The following is an 18,855-nucleotide window of genomic DNA, read 5'->3' as shown; positions in this document are numbered from 1 at the left end:
ATGCATACCTACCCCCCTATTGTATATAGCTTTTAGCAAGTCGTAATGCCTCACCAACTTTTTTATTAGTATGGGTGTCAAAACAGGAGACGAGGAGTTAAAAACAGACATAGAACTGAAACAGGGAGTGGAGACAGTGTGTCTCCTTATCTAAACAAACCCTTCGCATCTGGTACGAAAATGCAGGAATGCAGGCCTCCACTTTTCTCACTCCCTGCAACTTAAACAAGTATTCTTTCATTCTTATCTCGTTCAGAGACTTTCCCAGCAAACCTTATTGGCCTGACTTTGGTTCGGTTGGCATAACTGCTTCATGTTTTAATTTTTTTTTCTCACCTAACAAATGTATCTAGTTCTTTTTTGAACCCTGTTATAGTCTTGGCCTCACAACATCCTCTGGCAAGGAGTTCCACAGGTTGACTGTGCGTTGTGTGAAAAAATGCTTCCTGTTGTTTGTTTTAAATCTGTTGCCTGTTCATTTCATTTGGTGACCCCTGTTTCTTGTGTTAAGAGAAGGAGTAAATAACACTTCCTGATTCACTTTCTCCACACCCGTCCTGATTTCATAGACCTCTCTCATATCCTCCCTTCGCCGTCTCTTTTCCAAGCTGAAGTCTCAGTCTTTTCAATCTCTCCTCATGGCAGCCATTCCAGACCCCCAATCATTTTTGTTGCCCTTTTCTGGACCTTTTCCAAGTCCAGTGTATTTTTTTTGAGATGGGGCGACCATGTCTGCAGGCAGTGTTCAAGGTGTGGGTGTTCCATGGATTTCTATAGAGCCAACATGATATTTTCTGTCTTATTATCGATCCCTTTCCTAATGATCCCCAACATTCTGTTCAGTTTTTTGCCTGCGGCTGCACATTGAGTGGATGTTTTCCGAGAACTATCCACAATGACTCCAAGATCTCTCTCCTGAAGCATAACAGCTCATTTAAACCCTATCATTTTATATGTATAGATGGGATCATGTTTTCCAATGTGCATTACTTTGCATTTATCAACATTGAATTTCATCTGCCATTTTGTTGCCCAGTTCCATCAGTTTTGTGAGATCCTTTTGTAGCTCTTTGCAGTCTTGAGTAGTTTTGTATCATCTGCATATTTTACCACCTCACTGTTTACCCCTTTTTCCAGATCATTTATGAATAAGTTGAATAGCACTGGGCTCAGTACAGATTCCTGGGGGACACCACTATTTACTTCTCTCCATTCTGAAAACTGACCATTTACTCCAACCCTTTGTTTCCTATCTTTTAATCAGTTGCCAATCCATGAGAGGACCTTCCCATGACAACTTACATTGCTTAAGAGTCTTTGGCGAGGGACCTTGTCAAAGGCTTTCTGAAAATCTAAGCAAACTAATCCACTGGCTCCCCCTTGTCCACATGCTTGTTGACCCCCTCAAAGAATTCTAGTAGATCGGTGAGCCATGATTTCCCTTTACAAAAACCATGTTGACTCTTCCCCAACAAATTATGTTCATCTCTGTGTCTGACAATTTTGTTCTTTACTAGAGTTTCAACCAGTTCACCTGGTACTGAAGTCCGGCTAACTGGCCTGTAATTGCTGGGATCACCTCTGGAGCTCCTTTTAAAATTTGGCGCCTGTGACGTTATTGACATGAACTGTGACTGTATAGACCATCATTGCAACCAAGGTCATATAGTGGCATGAAATCTTGTACAAAGGAGGTTAAGTAAGGTGTCTATGAGGAGGTTATGATTTTCTGGTTATGATTATGCTATCTGTATGCATGTATCGTTTTTGTGTTTAGAGTTATAAATATTGGCTCTGTACTGTCTGTATTTCAAACCTGTGCTCTGCTTCTGGGTGACGCCCCAGCCAAGTTGGGGTCAGCTCTGCCTAGCCTGCTTGATGGCCCCTTAAGGACCATCAGCTACACAACTGACCCATTGAGAGAAGGCAGACATGCCTTGGGACTCAGCCAGGCATGCAGGGACCTGCCTATGGACAGAACTCTGTGTTTTTTCCACGGCTTGTGGTTGGAATAAAGGAAGCAGAGGCCACATGGCAAAAGGACTATAGAGGGCAGAAGCAGGATCTCCATTTGGTCTTCAATCCTGCTTCTTACTTCTGGAAGAACCTTACTACAAACTGAAGCTCTGAACCAAGGACGGAAGGACCCCTCCCAGCTGGGGATGTTCTCCAGAGACTTGATTTGAACCTGCCATTTATTCCATCACTGCTGCAAGCCTGAACCAAGACCTTGGCCATCACTGTCTGTCATTGATTCCATTTCACCCATTCTAGCCCTCATTTATATTTCTTTCTTTTATGAATAACCCTTTAGATTTTAGATTCTGATTTGGCAACAGCGTGACTTGTGGGTAAGATCTGATTGGTATATTGACCTGGGTCTGGGGCTTGGTCCTTTGGGATTGAGGGAACCTTTTTTCTTTTACTGGGGTGTTGGTTTTCATAACCATTCGTCCCCATAACAAGTGGCCCTGGTGGTGATACTGGGAAACTGGAGTGTCTAAGGGAATTGCTTGTGTGACTTGTGGTTAGCCAGTGGGGTGAGACTGAAGACTTCCCTATTTTGCTGGTTTGGTTTGCCTTAGAGGTGGAGAACCACCAGCCTTGGGCTGTGACTGCCCTGCTCTGAGCAATTTGTCCTGAATTGATACTCTCAGTTGTGTCCTGCCAGAGGCCGTGTTGTTACAGCGTCACATTAGCTATCCTCCAGTCATTTGGTAGAGAAGCTGATTTAAATGATAGTTTACAGACCACAGTTAGTAGTTCTGCAATTTCACGTTTGAGTTCCTTCAGAACTCTTGCGTGAATACCATCTGGTCCTGGAGACTTATTACTGTTTAGTTTATCAATTTGTTCCAAAACCTCCTCTAATGACACCTCAATCTGGGACTATAGCAAAGCAGGACTGTTCTTAATGTTTCCTCTGAATATTGTGGGGGTGCCTCAGTTTCCCCTAGGCAGTTCTTAAGTATCTAGGGGGTGGGGTAAGGGTGTATGATCGTTGCAGAGCCCTAGAGGGCAGGTGTGTGCAGGGGTCTGGACACAGAAAATGGCCGACACCCTGTTTCCTGGCCACTGATGGCCTGGGCCCTTCTCCCCTGCAAGGTGAGAGCTAAAGGGTTGGAGATCAAAGGATTCAGGTGCCCTTCTGGCCCCGGAAAGGGACAAAGCCCAGAGGAGGAGGGGCTGGAGAGAGTTTCAGTTTGGGACTGGCTGGGGACATGGAGTGAAGGGCAGACGTGGTTGTCTGGCTCACTGCCCCCCCAAAATGGACCCAGCTGAGGGGTCCTGTTCTCTCCACCTACAAGCTCTGTGTTAGACCATGTTCCTGTCGTCTAATAAGCCTTCTGTTTTACTGGCTGGCTGAGAGTCCCGTCTGACTGCGGAGTTGGGGGGCAGGACCCTCTGGCTTCCCCAGGACCCCGCCTGGGCAGACTCACTGTGGGAAGCACACGGAGGGGCAGAGGAGGCTGAATGCTCCGAGGTCAGATCCAGGAAGGTGGAGCCGGGTGAGCTGTGTGTCCTGCGAACAGGCTGCTCCCAGAGAGGAGACTTCCCCAGAGTCCTGCCTGGCTTCATGGGGATCAGTTCCAGAGCATCACCGGGGACTCCGTGACAGGGACAGTTCCTCAGATTTGTCTCCTAAAAAGCATAGTTCAGGTTTGGGAATCTTCCTCACACCCTCAGCCATGAAGGCCGACGCACTGAATTCATTTAGTTTCTCCGCAAAGGCCTTACCGTCCTTGAGGGCTCCTTTAGCGTCTCGATTGTCCAGGGGCCCCACAGGTTGTTTAGCAGATTTCTGCTGCTGATGTACTTTAAAAAAAAATATTGTTACTTTTTGAATGTTTGGCCAGCTGCTCTTCACATTCTTTTTTGGCCTTCCTAATTACATTTTTACACTTCGTTTGCCAGCTGTGGAAGTATAACATTGTGTAAATATAGCGTTGTATAAGGGGACATGCTGGATACATTGTATATGAGAGGGCATGCCAAAACATGTTACAAAGTATCTGAGGGAGCACACGTAGGGACAGTTAGCTTTTGAATGGAGAAGCAATTAAGATAGAGCCAGCACGTCTAAGAAGCAGGCATCAGAATGGAAGGTGTGAAGGGCAATTAGTTAAGTTAACTGGAAGCTGTTAAAGGAGATTGTTAAGGGTGGCAGGTAACTGAAGATACGTGACTGGTCTCAGGGATCTCGAAGGGTGGTGACTAAAATCTTTTTCTTCTTTTGTCTGTAACTTCTCTGTAACTTGTTCTCCAAAAAACTGTATAAATTAAAAGACACAAGCCCCACTCGGGTGGCTCACTTCTAAATGTATTAGCAGAGCAGCTTTGCTAATAAAACAGAGTGGTCTGATAAATTGTGAGTCTGAGTCAAACTTTGACACAGCGTTTATGCTCCTTTCCATTTTCCTCACTAGGATTTAACTTCTACTTTTCCAAGGATGCCTTTTTGCCTCTCACAGCTTCTTTTACTTTGTTGTTTAGCCGTGATGGCACTTTTTTGGTTCTCTTACTATGTTTTTAAATTTGGGGTGTGCATTTAAGTCGCGCCTCTATTATGGTGTCTTTCCATGCAGCTTGCCGCGATTTCACTTTGTCGCTGTACCTTTTTAATTTCCTCATTTTTGTGTAGTCTCCTATTACAGTGCTGTTACATAAATCAATGGTGTGGCCTCGTCGGGATGCTGTGTGCAGTCTGGGTCAGCTCCGGGGTGGAATGATGCCCACATGGAGAGAGATTGACAGATTGGGATGGTTACCTTACAGAGGTGACGCAGGACAGGGGACACGCTAGAGATATATTTCAGAGTACCAGCCGTGTCAGTCTGCATCTGCAAAAAGAACAGGAGTACTTGTGGCACCTTAGAGACTAACAAATTGATTCGAGCATAAGCTTTCATGGGTTACAGCCCACTTCATCGGATGCATAGAACGGAACAGACAGTAAGATATATATATACATACATACAGAGAAGGTGGAAGTTGCTCTAATAAATTTGTTAGTTTCTAAGGTGCCACAAGTACTCCTGTTTTTTTTTTGCTAAAGATATAGAGAATAATGACTGCTCTAGGGAAGGGAGATCAGGCATGTCGGTTCAGCCCATCTCCTAGCATAAGAACACAGGGATTGTTGAATACTGAAAGGCACTAGAAAGTTAATACTTTTCACAAGCATCTTGTGATTAGACTGTGGAACTCACTGCCACAGTATATTATTGAGGTCAATAGCTGGATTTACCTGGATAACAAGAACATGCAGAGCTCTAACAGTGAGGATAAAACTATCCCAGAGCTCAGGCTGGGCTATAAACCCTCCTGCTGAGCATTGGGGGTCAGGCAGCGTCTTCACCAAAGCAGGTTATCTCCTCGCTGCCACTGCTGGGATTCTTGCCTCGTCCCATGAGGCAGCTGGTCTGGTCCTGGCCATGGCCGGAGACAGGAGACTGGGCTACAGCGCTCCGGGCTGATCCTCCCTGAACCCCCGGGATGGGAAAGAACCGGCTGCAGCCTGGTCGACTGCTGGGATTCTTGCCCCGTCCCATGAGGCAGCTGGTCTGGTCCTGGCCATGGCCGGAGACAGGAGACTGGGCTACAGAGCCCCGGGCTGATCCTCCCTGAACCCCCGGGATGGGAAAGAACCGGCTGCAGCCTGGTCGAGGGAGACGGCAGCGATGTGGGGGGGAAGAAGGACTCAGGTTCCTGCAGAGGCCCAGGATGGGCCCGTTACCCAAAGCCTCTGCCTTTGATCTCACCCTAACAAAGGCTTCCTGATGGTCCCAGTTCAGCTGAAGGGCGGGTCACAGAGTCTCTGTTTGCTCTGGGTTGGGATCCTTGTATTTGCCAGCTAGGCTGATTTGCATGTTCAGCATCCTGCCCCCCCTTCTCTCCCCCACACCACACCCCAGTATGTCTATAAATACCCCTGGGAGAGAGCACCCTGTACAGGCTGAGCTCCGATCCTCATCGCTCCAGACCCGCCACCCAGACAGACAGACAGACAGGTGAGTCCCTGCCCCTCCCGTCCCTCCTTCCTCCTCACTGGGTGGCAGCTGAGCCCCGTGATGGGGCCTCATGGCCGGACTTGCCCTGGGTGAGTCCCTGGGGCCGTCTCTGCCCCACCCCTTCCCCCATAGCACGGCCCCCACACCCTGTCCCCTGGGTCGTGCTGAGCATCCTCTCCCTGGGGCTCCGCTCCCCACGCCTCTGCCCTGCCCTGCCAGAGAGGAGGGGCAGGGGGAGCTGCAGGCTGATGGACCCTTGGGAACCAGCCCAGGGAGATGGGCCCCACACAGCTCCCCTGCCCCACGAGGGCCTCTGAGTTGAGTCCCCCCGGGTCTGGTATCCCTCTTGGGGCCCATCCAGCCCGGCCAGGCCCCTTAGCAAACAGCCCAGCTCCGAAGCGTCTCCCCCTGGGAAATGCCCCGTGGTGGGGTGGGGTCACTCCCAGGGTGTCTCAGGCTCTTGTGGCCCATCTCCCTGGTGTGTTTTGCCCCCAGGGGAAACGAGAAGATGGGGCCAGTTGCCTACTTCAGCCTCTGCCTCCTCGGCTGCCTGAACTTTAGCCCCTCGCTGGCAGGTGAGTCCCTGCCCGGCCCCTCTGGAAATAAATTCATTTTCCTTGTCGCTCCCAGAGCCTCTGCTCCTCTCCTGCTGCTGGGGGTCACTCCCCAGGGGGAAGCCCAGGCCCTGCGGCCCCTCCCCAGGGAGCGAGTGAGAGAAGGTGGATGAAATGCCCCCCAGGGTTGGCTCTTCCCATGAGGACTGGATGGGGCCAGTCCCTGGGCAACAGGCACTGAGCCCCCGTCAGCTACAGGCTCCCACCCTGCCCTCCCGTGGTCCCCTGCCCCTGGCTGGATGTGTCCCCACGGGGTCCCTTTCCAAGGGCTGGTCATGGCTCTGCTCCCGCCCTGGCTTCTCCCCCATCTGATCCCAGCTGGGCTGCCCCATTCCCTGCACACTGTGCCTTTCTCCTCTAGACTGTCCCATCCCTCCCTCTGCTGGGATACGGCTCCGCCCCATCCTTCTGTGCCCCCAGCCCTGAGAAGGGCAGTGCCTGCACAGTGTTCCCCCTCCCCTCCGTCCCAGCCCCACAGATCCCTGCTATCCCCCCTCTTCATGCCCCATCTCCCTGGGCACCTCTCTCCCCTTCCCTCTTCCTATCCCCTAGATCCTTCCATCCAGAACTGGGCCCTTGCTCCCGATTTCTTCTCTAGCCCAGTCTGTGCTAACCCCATTTCTCCCCTCCCCCCGCCCCCGCCAGATTCCCTGGTCCCACTGTCCTCATGGCTCAAGGAGAGAGGGGGACAAACTCAGGCTGGAAGGAATTCCCTCTGCCTGAGGGCTTCAGCTGAATTGGGGCCACTGTGGCTGGCAGCTCCATAATCCCCTGCTTCCCAGGGCTGGGAGTCCATGGGGCTCCCTGGGGCAGGGGACGGTCTATCAGCCACCCCACCAATGCACTGGCTCCTTCCTCCCCCCAGCGAGCCGGGGGAAAGGAGCCCACGCCCCATTCAAACCCAGAGGTCCTGCCCTGCTGGGATCCCTGCTCAGGGCTGGGTTCCACGGGCCCCGTTCTGCCGATGTGGGGTCTGGGCAAACCCAGCTTCTTCCTGCAGTGCCAGGGCCTGGAGGGTTCTGCCCGCCAGACACAGCCCCAAACGGGACCCAATGTTATTTGTGCTAATGGGAAAGCCACGGCTGTGCCTCTGAAACAGCCTCTAACGGCGGTGTCCTTTCCCCACCATTGCCCGCAGGGGCACGAGATGTGACCTGTCCCGAGGGCTGGCTGCTCTTCCAAGGCAACTGCTATGGATACTTCTTCCAAGAGAAAACCTGGATAGAGGCTGAGGTGAGAGGCGGCGACGGGGGGTGGAAGCAGCGGGGCTCAGGGGCGCTGGGCTGGAGCCGGAGGCTGTGGGGATGGGGAGGGTTAGGCTCAGTATCAGAGTCAGTGAGCGGGGCTGGGCTGGGGAATCAGCTCTGGTGGGAGGCGTGGGAGCCCAGGACTGGCACATTTCACACTGCCCCAGCCAGAGCCCCGGGAACAGGCTGTGAGGGATCAACCTGCCCTGGCCAGGCTGGGGAGCAGAATGCAATGTAAACGTAGCTCCCGGTGGGGCGCGATCTCCTCTGGACCCAACGCGCCTGTCCTGTGCTGTGTCTGCCAGGGATGGCCTGGGCCAAGTGGGGTCCCGGCTCCAGAGGGGCTGCTCCTTACTCGGTGTTACCAAAGCAGCTCCCTTGGCTCCGGGGGCAGGGCTGTGCTGAAGGTCTCCGGTTCCATCCCCATTGCTGGCTGGCAAGTGGCCAGGGAGTCACTGCCCGGACCTCATGGGGGGGCTGTGGCCCCGTGTAATGCTGGGGGGCCCTGGGTGCATGTGGATGTGACCATGGGGCTGGGAATTCCCTGTGCTCGTGCTCTGGAGGGGCTGGGGAAACTGTGGTTCCTGTCATCCACATTCACAGGAGGAGGGAGGCTTCTCCTATTGGTGCTGGGGGTGGGGAGAGGCGCTAACAGGGGGTCCTGTCCCCTCACAGCGCTTGCTGCCCGGGGGAGGCAGGGCCCCAGAACAGGGCTGGACTCGCTCCTGCTGCTCCCTGCAGTGGGGCTGGGGGGTAACTGGTTTTGTTTCTTCTTGGCCCAGGTTGAGTGCCGGCGCCATGGGAACGGGGCCCATCTCGTCTCCATTCACAGTACTGGAGAAAATAATGTGTTGGCTCTTTATGTCAAGCGGTACCACAGAAGGAACAGTCCCGTCTGGATCGGACTGTTGGATCTTGAGGAGGTGAGTGCCCGGTGCCCGCTGGGCCCCTGGCAGCCCCCCGTGCCCCGGGTTCTGTTTCTCTGCTCAGTGAGGTGGTTGTTTGGGGCGGGGGTGCCGCCAGAGCAGGATTTCCATTGGAACGGGGTGAAAAGGGGCTGTAACCGTCTGGGTTTTCAGTCACCGGATCGATCCCCAGCGCCCGGGGCAGAGTATAAACTGCTGGTATTAATATTCACATTCGTTACACGAGCACCCAGAGTCCCCCACACCGGCCCGTTGTGCTCAGACCGTACACGCCCGGCATGAGAGTCAGCCCCAGCCCCACACGGACGAGACGTCTAGACGAGGGCTCGTGGAAAGGGGCAGCCACATGGGCAGGGCGAACAATGCCAGGGCAGCCGAGCCCTGGGAGTGCTGTCACTCTGGGTGTATTCGTCCTCAGGGTGGGCTTAGTGATGGGGGGGTCCCCTGGCGAGAGGCGCTTCAGCTCCAGGCCTGTAGCGGGATCCCCGGTGGGGCCCGATACCCACCCAACACAGGTTCAGGACAAGGCAGGTCCTGGGGCTGGCAGGAACGGGAAGGTGGCAGATACCCCCTAGCTACAGAGGCTTAATCACTTACAGTTCAAAGTGGGCAACCGCGGTTCTTGTTTGGCCCCTGGGCCAGGCCAGTTGCGAGTCAGGGCTCTGCAGGCCAGTGCCGGGGGGAGGGGAGCAGGGGGGGGAGGCGCTCCAGTCCAGTCTCTAGCCCAGCAAAGAGGCTGGTTTCCAGGACAGGATCAATTAGTGTCTCTCCCTGGGGCCCTGCCCAGCTGCTGCTGCTCCCCCATGGACTCGGGGCAGGACGCCGGCAAGGATGCTGTGTATGGTCATGTGTGTGACGTGGGACTTGCATGAGGACAAATCTTCTATGTAATCCACACAGCCAGCTGCGGAGGCTGGACGGGCCGTTTCTGAGAGCTCTGGGCTGGTGGCACGTGGTGGGTGCGGCTGGCCCTGCTGCCCGGCGGGAAGGCAGAGAGCAATGCGCCGGTGGTACCGATGGGAGACGGGGGAGCTCTGTGGGCAGCACTGCTGGGCCGCACAGACGCTCCCTGCTGCAGCCGCTCCTGTCTGGACCAGAGCACGGGACGTCGGAGCAGACTCCTGCACGAGGCTCCCTGCAGCCGACAGGCTGTCACTTGCTAAACACGCCCGGCTGCTCTTGGCCTCCTCACTTCTCACTGTGATCAAATGCCAGAGACAGACACCTCCTGGCCCACCCCTCGGGGCGTTAACAGAGCCTGGGGCAATGTCAGCACGGCCTCTGCCCCTCGGCAGCTCCCCCTGTGCAGCTCCCCTGCGCCCACCCACTGAGGAGCTGCCTACCGAGGGACATGGCCCCATACAAAAGCCTGGGGAATTAATAACAGGGAAAGGTCAGGGTAAGGAAGCCAGGACCAGGAGCAAGCTGAGGCGGCCAGGACTGAGCAGGAGCAAGGCTGGGAAACAAGCAGGAGCAGGACATGGAGCAGGGCTGGAGCAGGACAGGAGCACGAAGAGGAGCAGCAGGCACAGGGAGGATCGCGGCCGTGGCATGAACACACTGAGCAGCCAGAGAGCTGCTGGGCTAAGAGCCGGCCAGCTGCCCTTCCTGCCCAGGCAGGTGGTGCAGTGAGTCCGGTGGCCTGCAGCCGGCTGGTTGGGTTGCCAGGTGACTAATTCTGCTGCAGGCCCTGATCCCCGACAGTGCGAACCCCAGCTTCATCCAGCGCCCCCGTCCCCCAGAACTAACTCCGTGATCTCTGCAGCGGGGAGCAGAGTAACTCTCCTGTGGATGGGCTTTGGGAGCGTCGTCGTGTTGGTCGGTGCACACGGGAGAAAACGGGTCAGCAGCGTGGGTCTGCAGGACAGCGCGTGGGATGACGCTGCCGTGGTTGCCTGTCGGGCTGGGCTGGAGATGGACGTGGAAGCTGAGGGCAGGTCGGGGTGCGCTCCCCTCGGCGAAGTGGGGATGGCAGGGGCAGGGGGTGCTGGAGACTCTCCCTTCACTTGCTATTTTCATGCTTCCGAGGGCTTGGGCTGGTCCTGGTGTAACTTCAGCTGCCAGTAAGTGTAGCCCTGGTTGTCAGCGCTGACATTTCACAGCAATGATCAGTGTCTCCAGTGTCACTGGGCAGCCTCTGCCTGTGCCCTTCCCCTGGCCCCTCGGCTCCGGGACATGTCTCTAGCTGTGTAATCTTGGGTTTTACAGGGGCTCTGCTCTCCTTTGTCTCTGCAGAATCAAAGCTGGAGATGGGCCGATAAATCCCTGGTCAGCTTCAGTGGTTGGGATAACGGGCAACCTGATAATCAGAACCTAAACGAGGCCTGTGTAGTGTTAGAAAGTCCAGGTAAGTCAGTGGATCAGACCCACATGCACTTACAAGGGGAACCCTGGCAGTTCTGTGACCACACAGGTCCTGAGATACTGATCCGAGTTGTCCCCAGCACGCTCTGGGGTGCCGATCCCTGCTCCTCTCTCTTTCCTGCCCCATGCTGGGAGGGGAGTCAGGAGAGAACCCCTTATCTGACCTGGTAAAACTCCTACTTACCAGATCCCCTGCGTCAGTTCACATCTCTGCTCCAGTGACAGGCAAGAGAGACGTGTGTGTACACACACACACGCACACCCTGGCCCCAGAGGGGGACTCTGCTGAGCTGTTAAAGGGGGATGGCTCTGAGTCACTGTTGCACCCCTGCCCTGCGAACACTGATCCACACAATGATGTGGGCACCGAGCTGCATTTGGCCCCCTTGCGGGGTCGTGTTACTCACACGCATTTGCACACATGCCGGCTGCTTGTGAAAGTGCTGCACCATCTCGGAATGTCCACAGACTGAGCACGAATGAAGGTTCCCAAGGAAACTGGCTCCGGGAGGGGATCGTTCGCAGAAGCTGCAGCCAGGGAGCAGACCCCGTGGCAGTAGCATACGTGACCGGGTGCTCACGGCGCCAGTGGGGAGGGGAAGAAGTTCCAAATAGCCCAGACAGCGGCAGTGACTAGCCCAGTGGTTTTCAACCTTTTTGTATTGGTGACCCCTTCTGCACAGCAAGCCTCTCAGTGTGACCCCCGTTATACGTTCACAAGGAGAGGGGTCATTTAATGTAATGGGGTTCGGGGCTGTCAGCCCCACAGAGCTGACAGCTCCCTGCCACCATGTAACCACCTTGCAACCCCATAAGGGGTCCGGATCCCAAGTTTGAGAACCTCTGGACTGGCCAGTGTTAGTGGATAACGAGGGGTCGCTTTGCAGACAGGTTCTGAACAGGAGAGGAGCGAAATACACAATGAATCCCCTGCCTGGCCCTGATCACTGAGTGCTGTGTCCGCACGGGGCCTGCAGTGCCAGTGGGTGTGGGGAGTGAGGGGCAGGGTCGGGGCTCAGACCAATTCCATTTATCACTGGGACAGGCCTGGGCTTGCCATAAGCCGGGTGTGGTAGACAGTCACACGCTATAGTAACAAGCAGCCAATTGACCATTGGGCTCTGTAATAATTGATTAACGTTTTACTAAAACATTAATTCTTTGTTACTTTTATAAACTATTCCTAAATTGCACCCATATAAGGAACATGGAAGTCCCAAAGCCAAGGAAAGTGCCAGACTAAGGCTGCCTATGTAACCTTAATGGAGTCCCTGGTACGGGCGCATCATGATACGGTCTTGAGTTACAGGCTCACTGTCTGTCAGGCCTGATGCCAGCAGATGGGCACAGCCAGGGCCGCAGTCACTGGACGGGGATAGAGTCAAACAGCAGCAGAAACCCGCACCCACGAGGAGCAGTAGCACATGGACCAGGCGTCTCCCCTTTCACGCTGAGCCTCGGCATCTCTTTGCAGTGTCATGCAGACAAAACCACACAGGATTGTTTCAGGGGACAAGACAAGATGTCACGTTTATTATAACACAATTTGATCTATAACCACTAGCTAATAGCTAATACACACACACACACACACACCCCCAAATGTTCTGCAGCTGCTGAATAGCTACCAGTCCTGAATGTAGCTTGGGCTCGTGGTGGCTAACTGGCCAGGAAAGCCGGGCACAAGGGAGGGCTGGGTCTCTGTGGGGCATGCACCGATGCCCGTCCATGTTGGCAGCAGAATGTTACCCTCCAAAGTCTTCCATCTCCCCCATCCTTTTCGTAGGCTTTAGTTTGAATCCAGAGTCTATCGGTCTTGCTGTGTCACTCTGCCTCTGGGTCCGGTGTGACTGATCCCCTGTCAACTGCAGACATGACTTGCAGGCTAGGACCTGGCTTTGATGTTTCTTCAATTGTACCTTTGTTCTTTTCTTTTGAGGGTGGACTCCTCTTCCTTTGTCAGGGCTGTTGTCTGCATCTTCAGCCGTTGGGTGTTTACACTTTCTTTCATCAGGACAGGCTGGGGCTGGAGGTTGATTCCATCATCCGTACATACCTCATTCCCACATCTAAATTACACTAATCAGACTACAGCAGGGTTTTGCAAAAATGGAGTGAGCATTTTAAAATGGAGTTTGGGGCAAGTTAAAGGAATGACAAACAGTGAGCAGAAGCTACAATGTTGAAGCAGTGCAAATTTCAGTGATTTAAGAAGCAATTGGATTGAAAGTGAAACTCAATTAGCCAGTTATTGGGGTAACCAATTAGCCAGTTATTGGGGTATGAATGAATGTTGTTTAATTCATAAACTTTGCTTATGAAGTTATATGAATAAAGTGAACAATTAAAAACAATTTCATTGATCAGTTCTACAGCAGGATGGGGCTGCCCCAATCTGTGCACAGGAGCTGGGATCTTCTCCGAGGGGCATGGAATGGGGCAGGGTTGGGGTCACTGTACGAGCAGAAATGGCCCACCCTGCCCCACCCCATGGGTCATTTCTGTTTTTCTTTCTAGGTTTTCAGAAATGGCATGATTATCCCTGTGAACACAGACACTCTTTCATTTGTAAGCGCAAACCCTAGGGGAGGCAGCTTGCCTGCACCTGGGGATTCGGTCCCTCTGGCTGCCCTGGGGGACCAGGTCCTGTGTCCCCGGCTGCAAAGCCCCTTTGGCAAAGCATCGCTGTGTTATGCTGTGTCACTCCTGCTCTGCTGTGCCCCCTTCTCTCTCTGTCGCACCTCTGCTCTGCTCTTCTCAGCAATCTCAGCACAGTGACGTGATAATAAACTTTCCCTGGAGCATTCAGCTCAGTGTGTGTCTCCTTCCTCCTGTTCCTGATCCTGGCCTGGACACTTCCATGTGTTGCCTGGCTCCAGCCTCAGCACCCCAGAGCTAGGGCTTCAGGGGCAGGAAAGGGAATGAATTAAGAATGAGGAGGGCCTGGCCTTCTGGTGAAAACATCGCTACCCCTGAGACACGGCCCATTCATCCTGCTCCCCCCCCCCGCCCCCGGGGGCTCATCCCTTCTGTCCTGTTTTGGGGGTAAAAGAGAAGACGTTAGTGGAGATGGGCTGGAGCTGGTGTTGATCCTGTTCAAGTTTGGTTTGATCCCAGGTGGCGTTCGGAGTTGCCAGTGGCACTTGGGATGGTGTTTTAGGCCCACTCTGGTCAGGATGTTTTCAGGATGAGGATGACGAAGGCCAGGAGACGGTGCGGGCAGCAGCTCTGATGAGAAGGCTGGCGTCGGTGCCTTTGTCTGCGTCCCCGGGATTCCTGCTGAAGTGTCTTTGTGGATAGCAGAGTCACTGGTCCGTCCGCCCGGCATTTTAAAGCCTGTGGAGAGAGCAGGAATACAGAACCGAAAAGACTGAGTCAGGACTCAGGGTTCCAGTCCCAGCTCTGCCGGAGGCCTCTGCGTGACCTGGGGAACATCCCTTCCCCTCTCCCCTGCCATGTTTATCTCTGTCCCTGACTGACGGGGGCCTCCTCTGCCCCCAGCCTTCATACAGCCTCTCTCAGAGCGTCCCCTTATTGTGCTGGCCCCAGGTCTTTCCTCCAGGAAAAGGGGCTCTCCTGATTCAATCCCATTCAAATAGCAGCTAGAATAGTCACCAAACTGGCAAACCAAGTTTGTTCGATTTCAGCTTTAAAACCTAACTGGCCTCCTGGCAAAGCCACAAACATGAGGCCTGTTCGGGGTACCAGAGGTAGGGGACCCCCACAGTACAGCTCCTTTCAAGGAATCCATTGGTTTAGCACAAGCTGGACAAACTCAGCGCTGTGTATGTGAGCGGGATCTGAATGGGCTCCCCTCTGCCCTGTGGGGATGAGCTGGGGGAGCAGACCTCAGGAGCAGACCGTATCTGACACGCCTGGGCTGCCTGGGTGCTCGGCAGACAGACCTGCTTTACCACAGTGCTCAGCTGGGCTGTTCCGGGTTAGTCTGGGACGCGGGGTGTGAAATGTTGTTATCCTCATTGTACGAATCCAAGGCGGCAGAACCGTACTCACCCTGCCTGATCGACCCTCACGCGCTGGGCGGGGCGAGTGACCCCAATCCAGGACGAGCCCGAGGGGGTGGGGCCAGGTGTTCTCTCCTGCCGGGGCTGGGGACTCTGTTTAAAGACAACGTGATCAAAGACAACACAGAATGCAGCAGCAGGGGGGTCCCCCGCACCCCAGGGAACGCACGAAGCGCCGGGCTAATTGGCAGAGCCTCAGAACTCAGCGTCGCAGCTCGAGGCAGAAGCGGGAAACAGCAAATGGGGCAGAGCCAGGGACGAGCCCACGGCAAAGGGGTCGGGACAGAGACAGCAGCGACAGTGTGAGCATCGGCAGCCGGGCCATTGCGCAGCACCCCCGGGGCGGGAGGTGAAGCCACACGAAGACACCCCTGAACTGTGGGACTTCTCTGACGTGGGAAACCAATGGGGCGTGGAGGGGATGGGGCAGTGTGCATTCAGGGACATTTGTCCATCCAACAGCCAGACTGCAAGGTGGGAAACTGAGGCAAATGTACCCAGGGAATGGTCCCACTCTTGTGGGGAAGTTTCCTGGCTTCTGTGCTACCCTGATGGAATTGGACAGTGAAAGGATCTGAGTCCCCACCCCGGATGCCTGCCTGCCCTCATTGTGGATAGCTCTTTGAAATCATCCACTCAATGTGCAGCGGCAGTCAAAAAAGCGAACAGAATGTTGGAAATCATCAAGAAAGGGATCGATAATAAGACAGAAAATGTCCCACTGCCTCTATAGAAACCCATGGGACGCCCACACCTTGAACACTGCGTGCAGATGTGGTCGCCCCAGCTCAAAAAAGATATACTGGACGTGGAAAAGGTTCAGAAAAGGGCAACAAAAATGATTAGGGGCATGGAACAGCTTTTGTATGAGGAGAGATTAATAAGACTGGGACTTTTCAGCTTAGAAAAGAGATGGCTAAGGGGGGATATGATAGAGGTCTATAAAATCATGAGTGATATAGAGAAAGTAAATCAGGAAGTGTTATTTACTCCTTCTCATAATACAAGAACAAGGGGCCACCAAACGAAATTAATAGGTAGCAGGTTTAAAACAAACACAAGAAAGTATTTTTTCACACAACACACTGTCAACCTCTGGAACTCCTTGCCACAGGGTGCTGCGAAGGCCAACACTATGATGGGGTTCAAAAGGGAGCTAGATAGATTCATGGAGGACAGGTCCATCAATGACTATTAGCCAGGATGGGCAGGAATGGTGTCCCTAGCCTCTGTTTGCCCGAAGCTGGGATTGAGTGACAGGGGACGGATCACTTGATGATCACCTGTCTGTTCATTCCCTTTGGGGCACCTGGCCCTGGCCACTGTCAGAGGACAGGATAGTGGACTGGATGGACCTTTGGTCTGACCCAGTCTGGCCGTTCTTATGTTCTTATGCCCTCGAGGACTCCACTTCCCTCTCCCATGCGGCAGAGTCCTTGTCACCCTGACAAGGCTGGGCCCAGATTCCCTGGGGTACTTGACCATGGGAGACTCAGGTTGGAGCTAGCGTGTCCCCCCTGAGGGGTAATCTCTGCTCACCAGCCACTTCCCTGACCCAGCAATCACTGCATTGAGTTTAAACCACACACAACTTATTAAACAGCAACTGCAAAAAAATGAGGGGGAAATGGAAAAGGTGGAAGGATCCAGGAACCCGCCTGATGGGCCAGGGGATACCACAGACTAGGGTCTCTGGGACTCTGGGATTCACAGCCTGTTCCCTACATTTCCAGGCCCTGGCTGCGCTGCGGTGACACTGTGGGTCAGACCTGTTCTGGCAGTGCCCAGATGCCCTCAGACTGCAGGTGCTGGGACCCTTCTCCCCAGCATTGCCCCCCCCCCATCAGGTTTATCCCGCCCCCCGCCCCCCCCCCCCCGAGTCTGGCCTGCCAGGGCCTCTGATCTGGTGACGTCTCCCTGTGCTGGGTCCACTGCCCAGGGCCCCTTCGCTCTGCCCAGCTGCTCACCGCACTTGGCTCCAGAGTTACTGGTGTAAGCTGAGTCTGGATGAGCTCTCCCCTGACATCGAGTGGTGAGCTGGGGAAAAGGACTTCAGGAGCTGATCTCCCTTGCATGGGCACTCCCACCCTGCCTAGGTGCTCAGCAGGATAGGATTGCTTGCCCAAATGGTCACTTTCGGCTGGTGTGCGATCCCCAAGCTCCTTGTTATTGGAGCAGGAGCAATAAAGCCTTGTTATCATTGTTGTGTGAACCAAGGGCAGCAGAACTGCACTTGGCATGTCCTGAGTGAGGGACTCACCTGCAACTAAATGGCACTCACAAGGCATGGGACACGGTTCCAACACTCCAGTGAGTTGAGTGTGATCTTCAGTTCTTGTGTAACCCTGCTGCCAGGCCAAGTTGATAGCAGCAAGGGCCGGGTTCAGTACACAGGGGTTCCCTCTCAAAGCAAATGCAAAACTGGCTTGAGCCCCCACCCAGTGACCTGGGAAAATCTTACACACCCCCTGGGCGCCTCAAAGAGGCAATACTTCCCCTCTCGCAAGCACGGCGTCTCGGTGTAGCAGAGACATGAGGTAAACGACATCAGCATTAAATTGGGGAAACACCCCAACTAGTGTTCATTAACCAAACCATGAGCAAAGACCCACCCCAGCAAATTGGGCCACGTCCTTTCCCTCGGGTTCTTGAGTCCCAGAACCCAAACGTCTCTTGAGTCCAGCAAGCCACAAATCACCCAAAGTTCAAAAAGTCCAGCCCCAGAGTTCAAAAGTTCATCTGCAGAGTGTTGCTCCCCAGTCTGGCTAAAATGTGCCTGTGGGGGGGGGGAAAGTGGTAAGGGGCACCTTACGTGTCCTGAAGCTGACTGCCCCACAGGGCTCCGCTCTGCACAGCTCGCCGTCTCACGACCACTCCGCCAGCCTAGCCACGAACAGCACCGCTGCACTCCAGTTCTTCCGGCTCCCCACTGCTTGACACAGCGCTCAGTGAGTCCAGCTCATGGGAGCCTTAGTGCTGGTGCACCCTAAGGCCAAAGTGAATGCAGCACAGTACCTGTAGCAAGACTCTTAATAGACCCAACATTAGCTCTGACATTCCACAGTGGAGAGAGACAGACAGAGGTGCAATGGGTGTTTCAGGCCCTCACACCACCAGGTACAAATACCTGTCTCAAGCCTCTCTCAGTTCACAGAGTTTTGGAACCCATGTCCCTTGCCTGGCGAGTGCTACTTAGTTGATGGCGAGTCCCTCCATCATAACAAAAGGCCAAGTACAGTTCCCATAATCAGGGTAATAACAATTTATTCTTCCCGCCCCAATAACAGAGACACTGGGGATCCCACAACAGCCAAAGTGACCATTTGGGCAGCTATGGCCTCATTCTAGGCGGGGTGGGTGTGCCTATGCAAATGAGATCAGCCCCTGAAGTTCTTTTCCACAACTTGCCACACCTCACCACCAGATGTCAGGGTGGAGCTCATCCTGACTCTGCTTACATCCTCCCCCCAGCCGAGAATTTGGCGTCCCGACAAATCATACTCCCTTTATACCAACTCATTGGTTTCCTCCAAAGGGCCTCAGAAAGCCCACTTTAGCTCCCACAATCCTGTGTGCTAAATGTATTGGCTCCTCACTAGTCACCCCAGGTGCATCATAAGTTAACCGTTTCACTGGTCTTATCACCCTGTCTCGTCTATTGAGAATCT

At 54.1% G+C, this 18,855-nt stretch overlaps 1 protein-coding gene across 1 annotated transcript; it reads left to right on the top strand.

Moving 5' to 3' along the window:
• The first annotated feature begins 5,693 nt into the window (after positions 1–5,693).
• LOC125624974 (C-type lectin BpLec-like) lies at positions 5,694–13,970 on the top strand. The gene is made up of 6 exons (XM_048826453.2): positions 5,694–6,011; positions 6,507–6,586; positions 7,764–7,858; positions 8,655–8,795; positions 11,034–11,145; positions 13,680–13,970. Exons 1-6 carry the CDS (start codon positions 5,869–5,871, stop codon positions 13,745–13,747), a joined length of 639 nt encoding a protein of 212 aa, XP_048682410.1. The 5' UTR covers positions 5,694–5,868; the 3' UTR covers positions 13,748–13,970.
• The last annotated feature ends 4,885 nt before the right edge of the window (positions 13,971–18,855 follow it).

Source organism: Caretta caretta, chromosome 1 (genome assembly GCF_965140235.1).
Source record: "Caretta caretta isolate rCarCar2 chromosome 1, rCarCar1.hap1, whole genome shotgun sequence".
Lineage (NCBI taxonomy): Eukaryota > Metazoa > Chordata > Testudines > Cheloniidae > Caretta > Caretta caretta.
Note: the sequence above shows the minus strand (reverse complement) of the source record. Positions and strands in the feature narration are given on the sequence as shown.

Coding starts and splice junctions, on each gene's coding strand:
- LOC125624974 (XM_048826453.2), top strand. CDS start 5,869: ATGTTCAGCATCCTGCCCCCCCTTCTCTCCCCCACACCACACCCCAGT. Junction 6,587..7,763: donor CTTTAGCCCCTCGCTGGCAG/GTGAGTCCCTGC, acceptor CATTGCCCGCAG/GGGCACGAGATGTGACCTGT. Junction 11,146..13,679: donor TGTAGTGTTAGAAAGTCCAG/GTAAGTCAGTGG, acceptor TTTTCTTTCTAG/GTTTTCAGAAATGGCATGAT.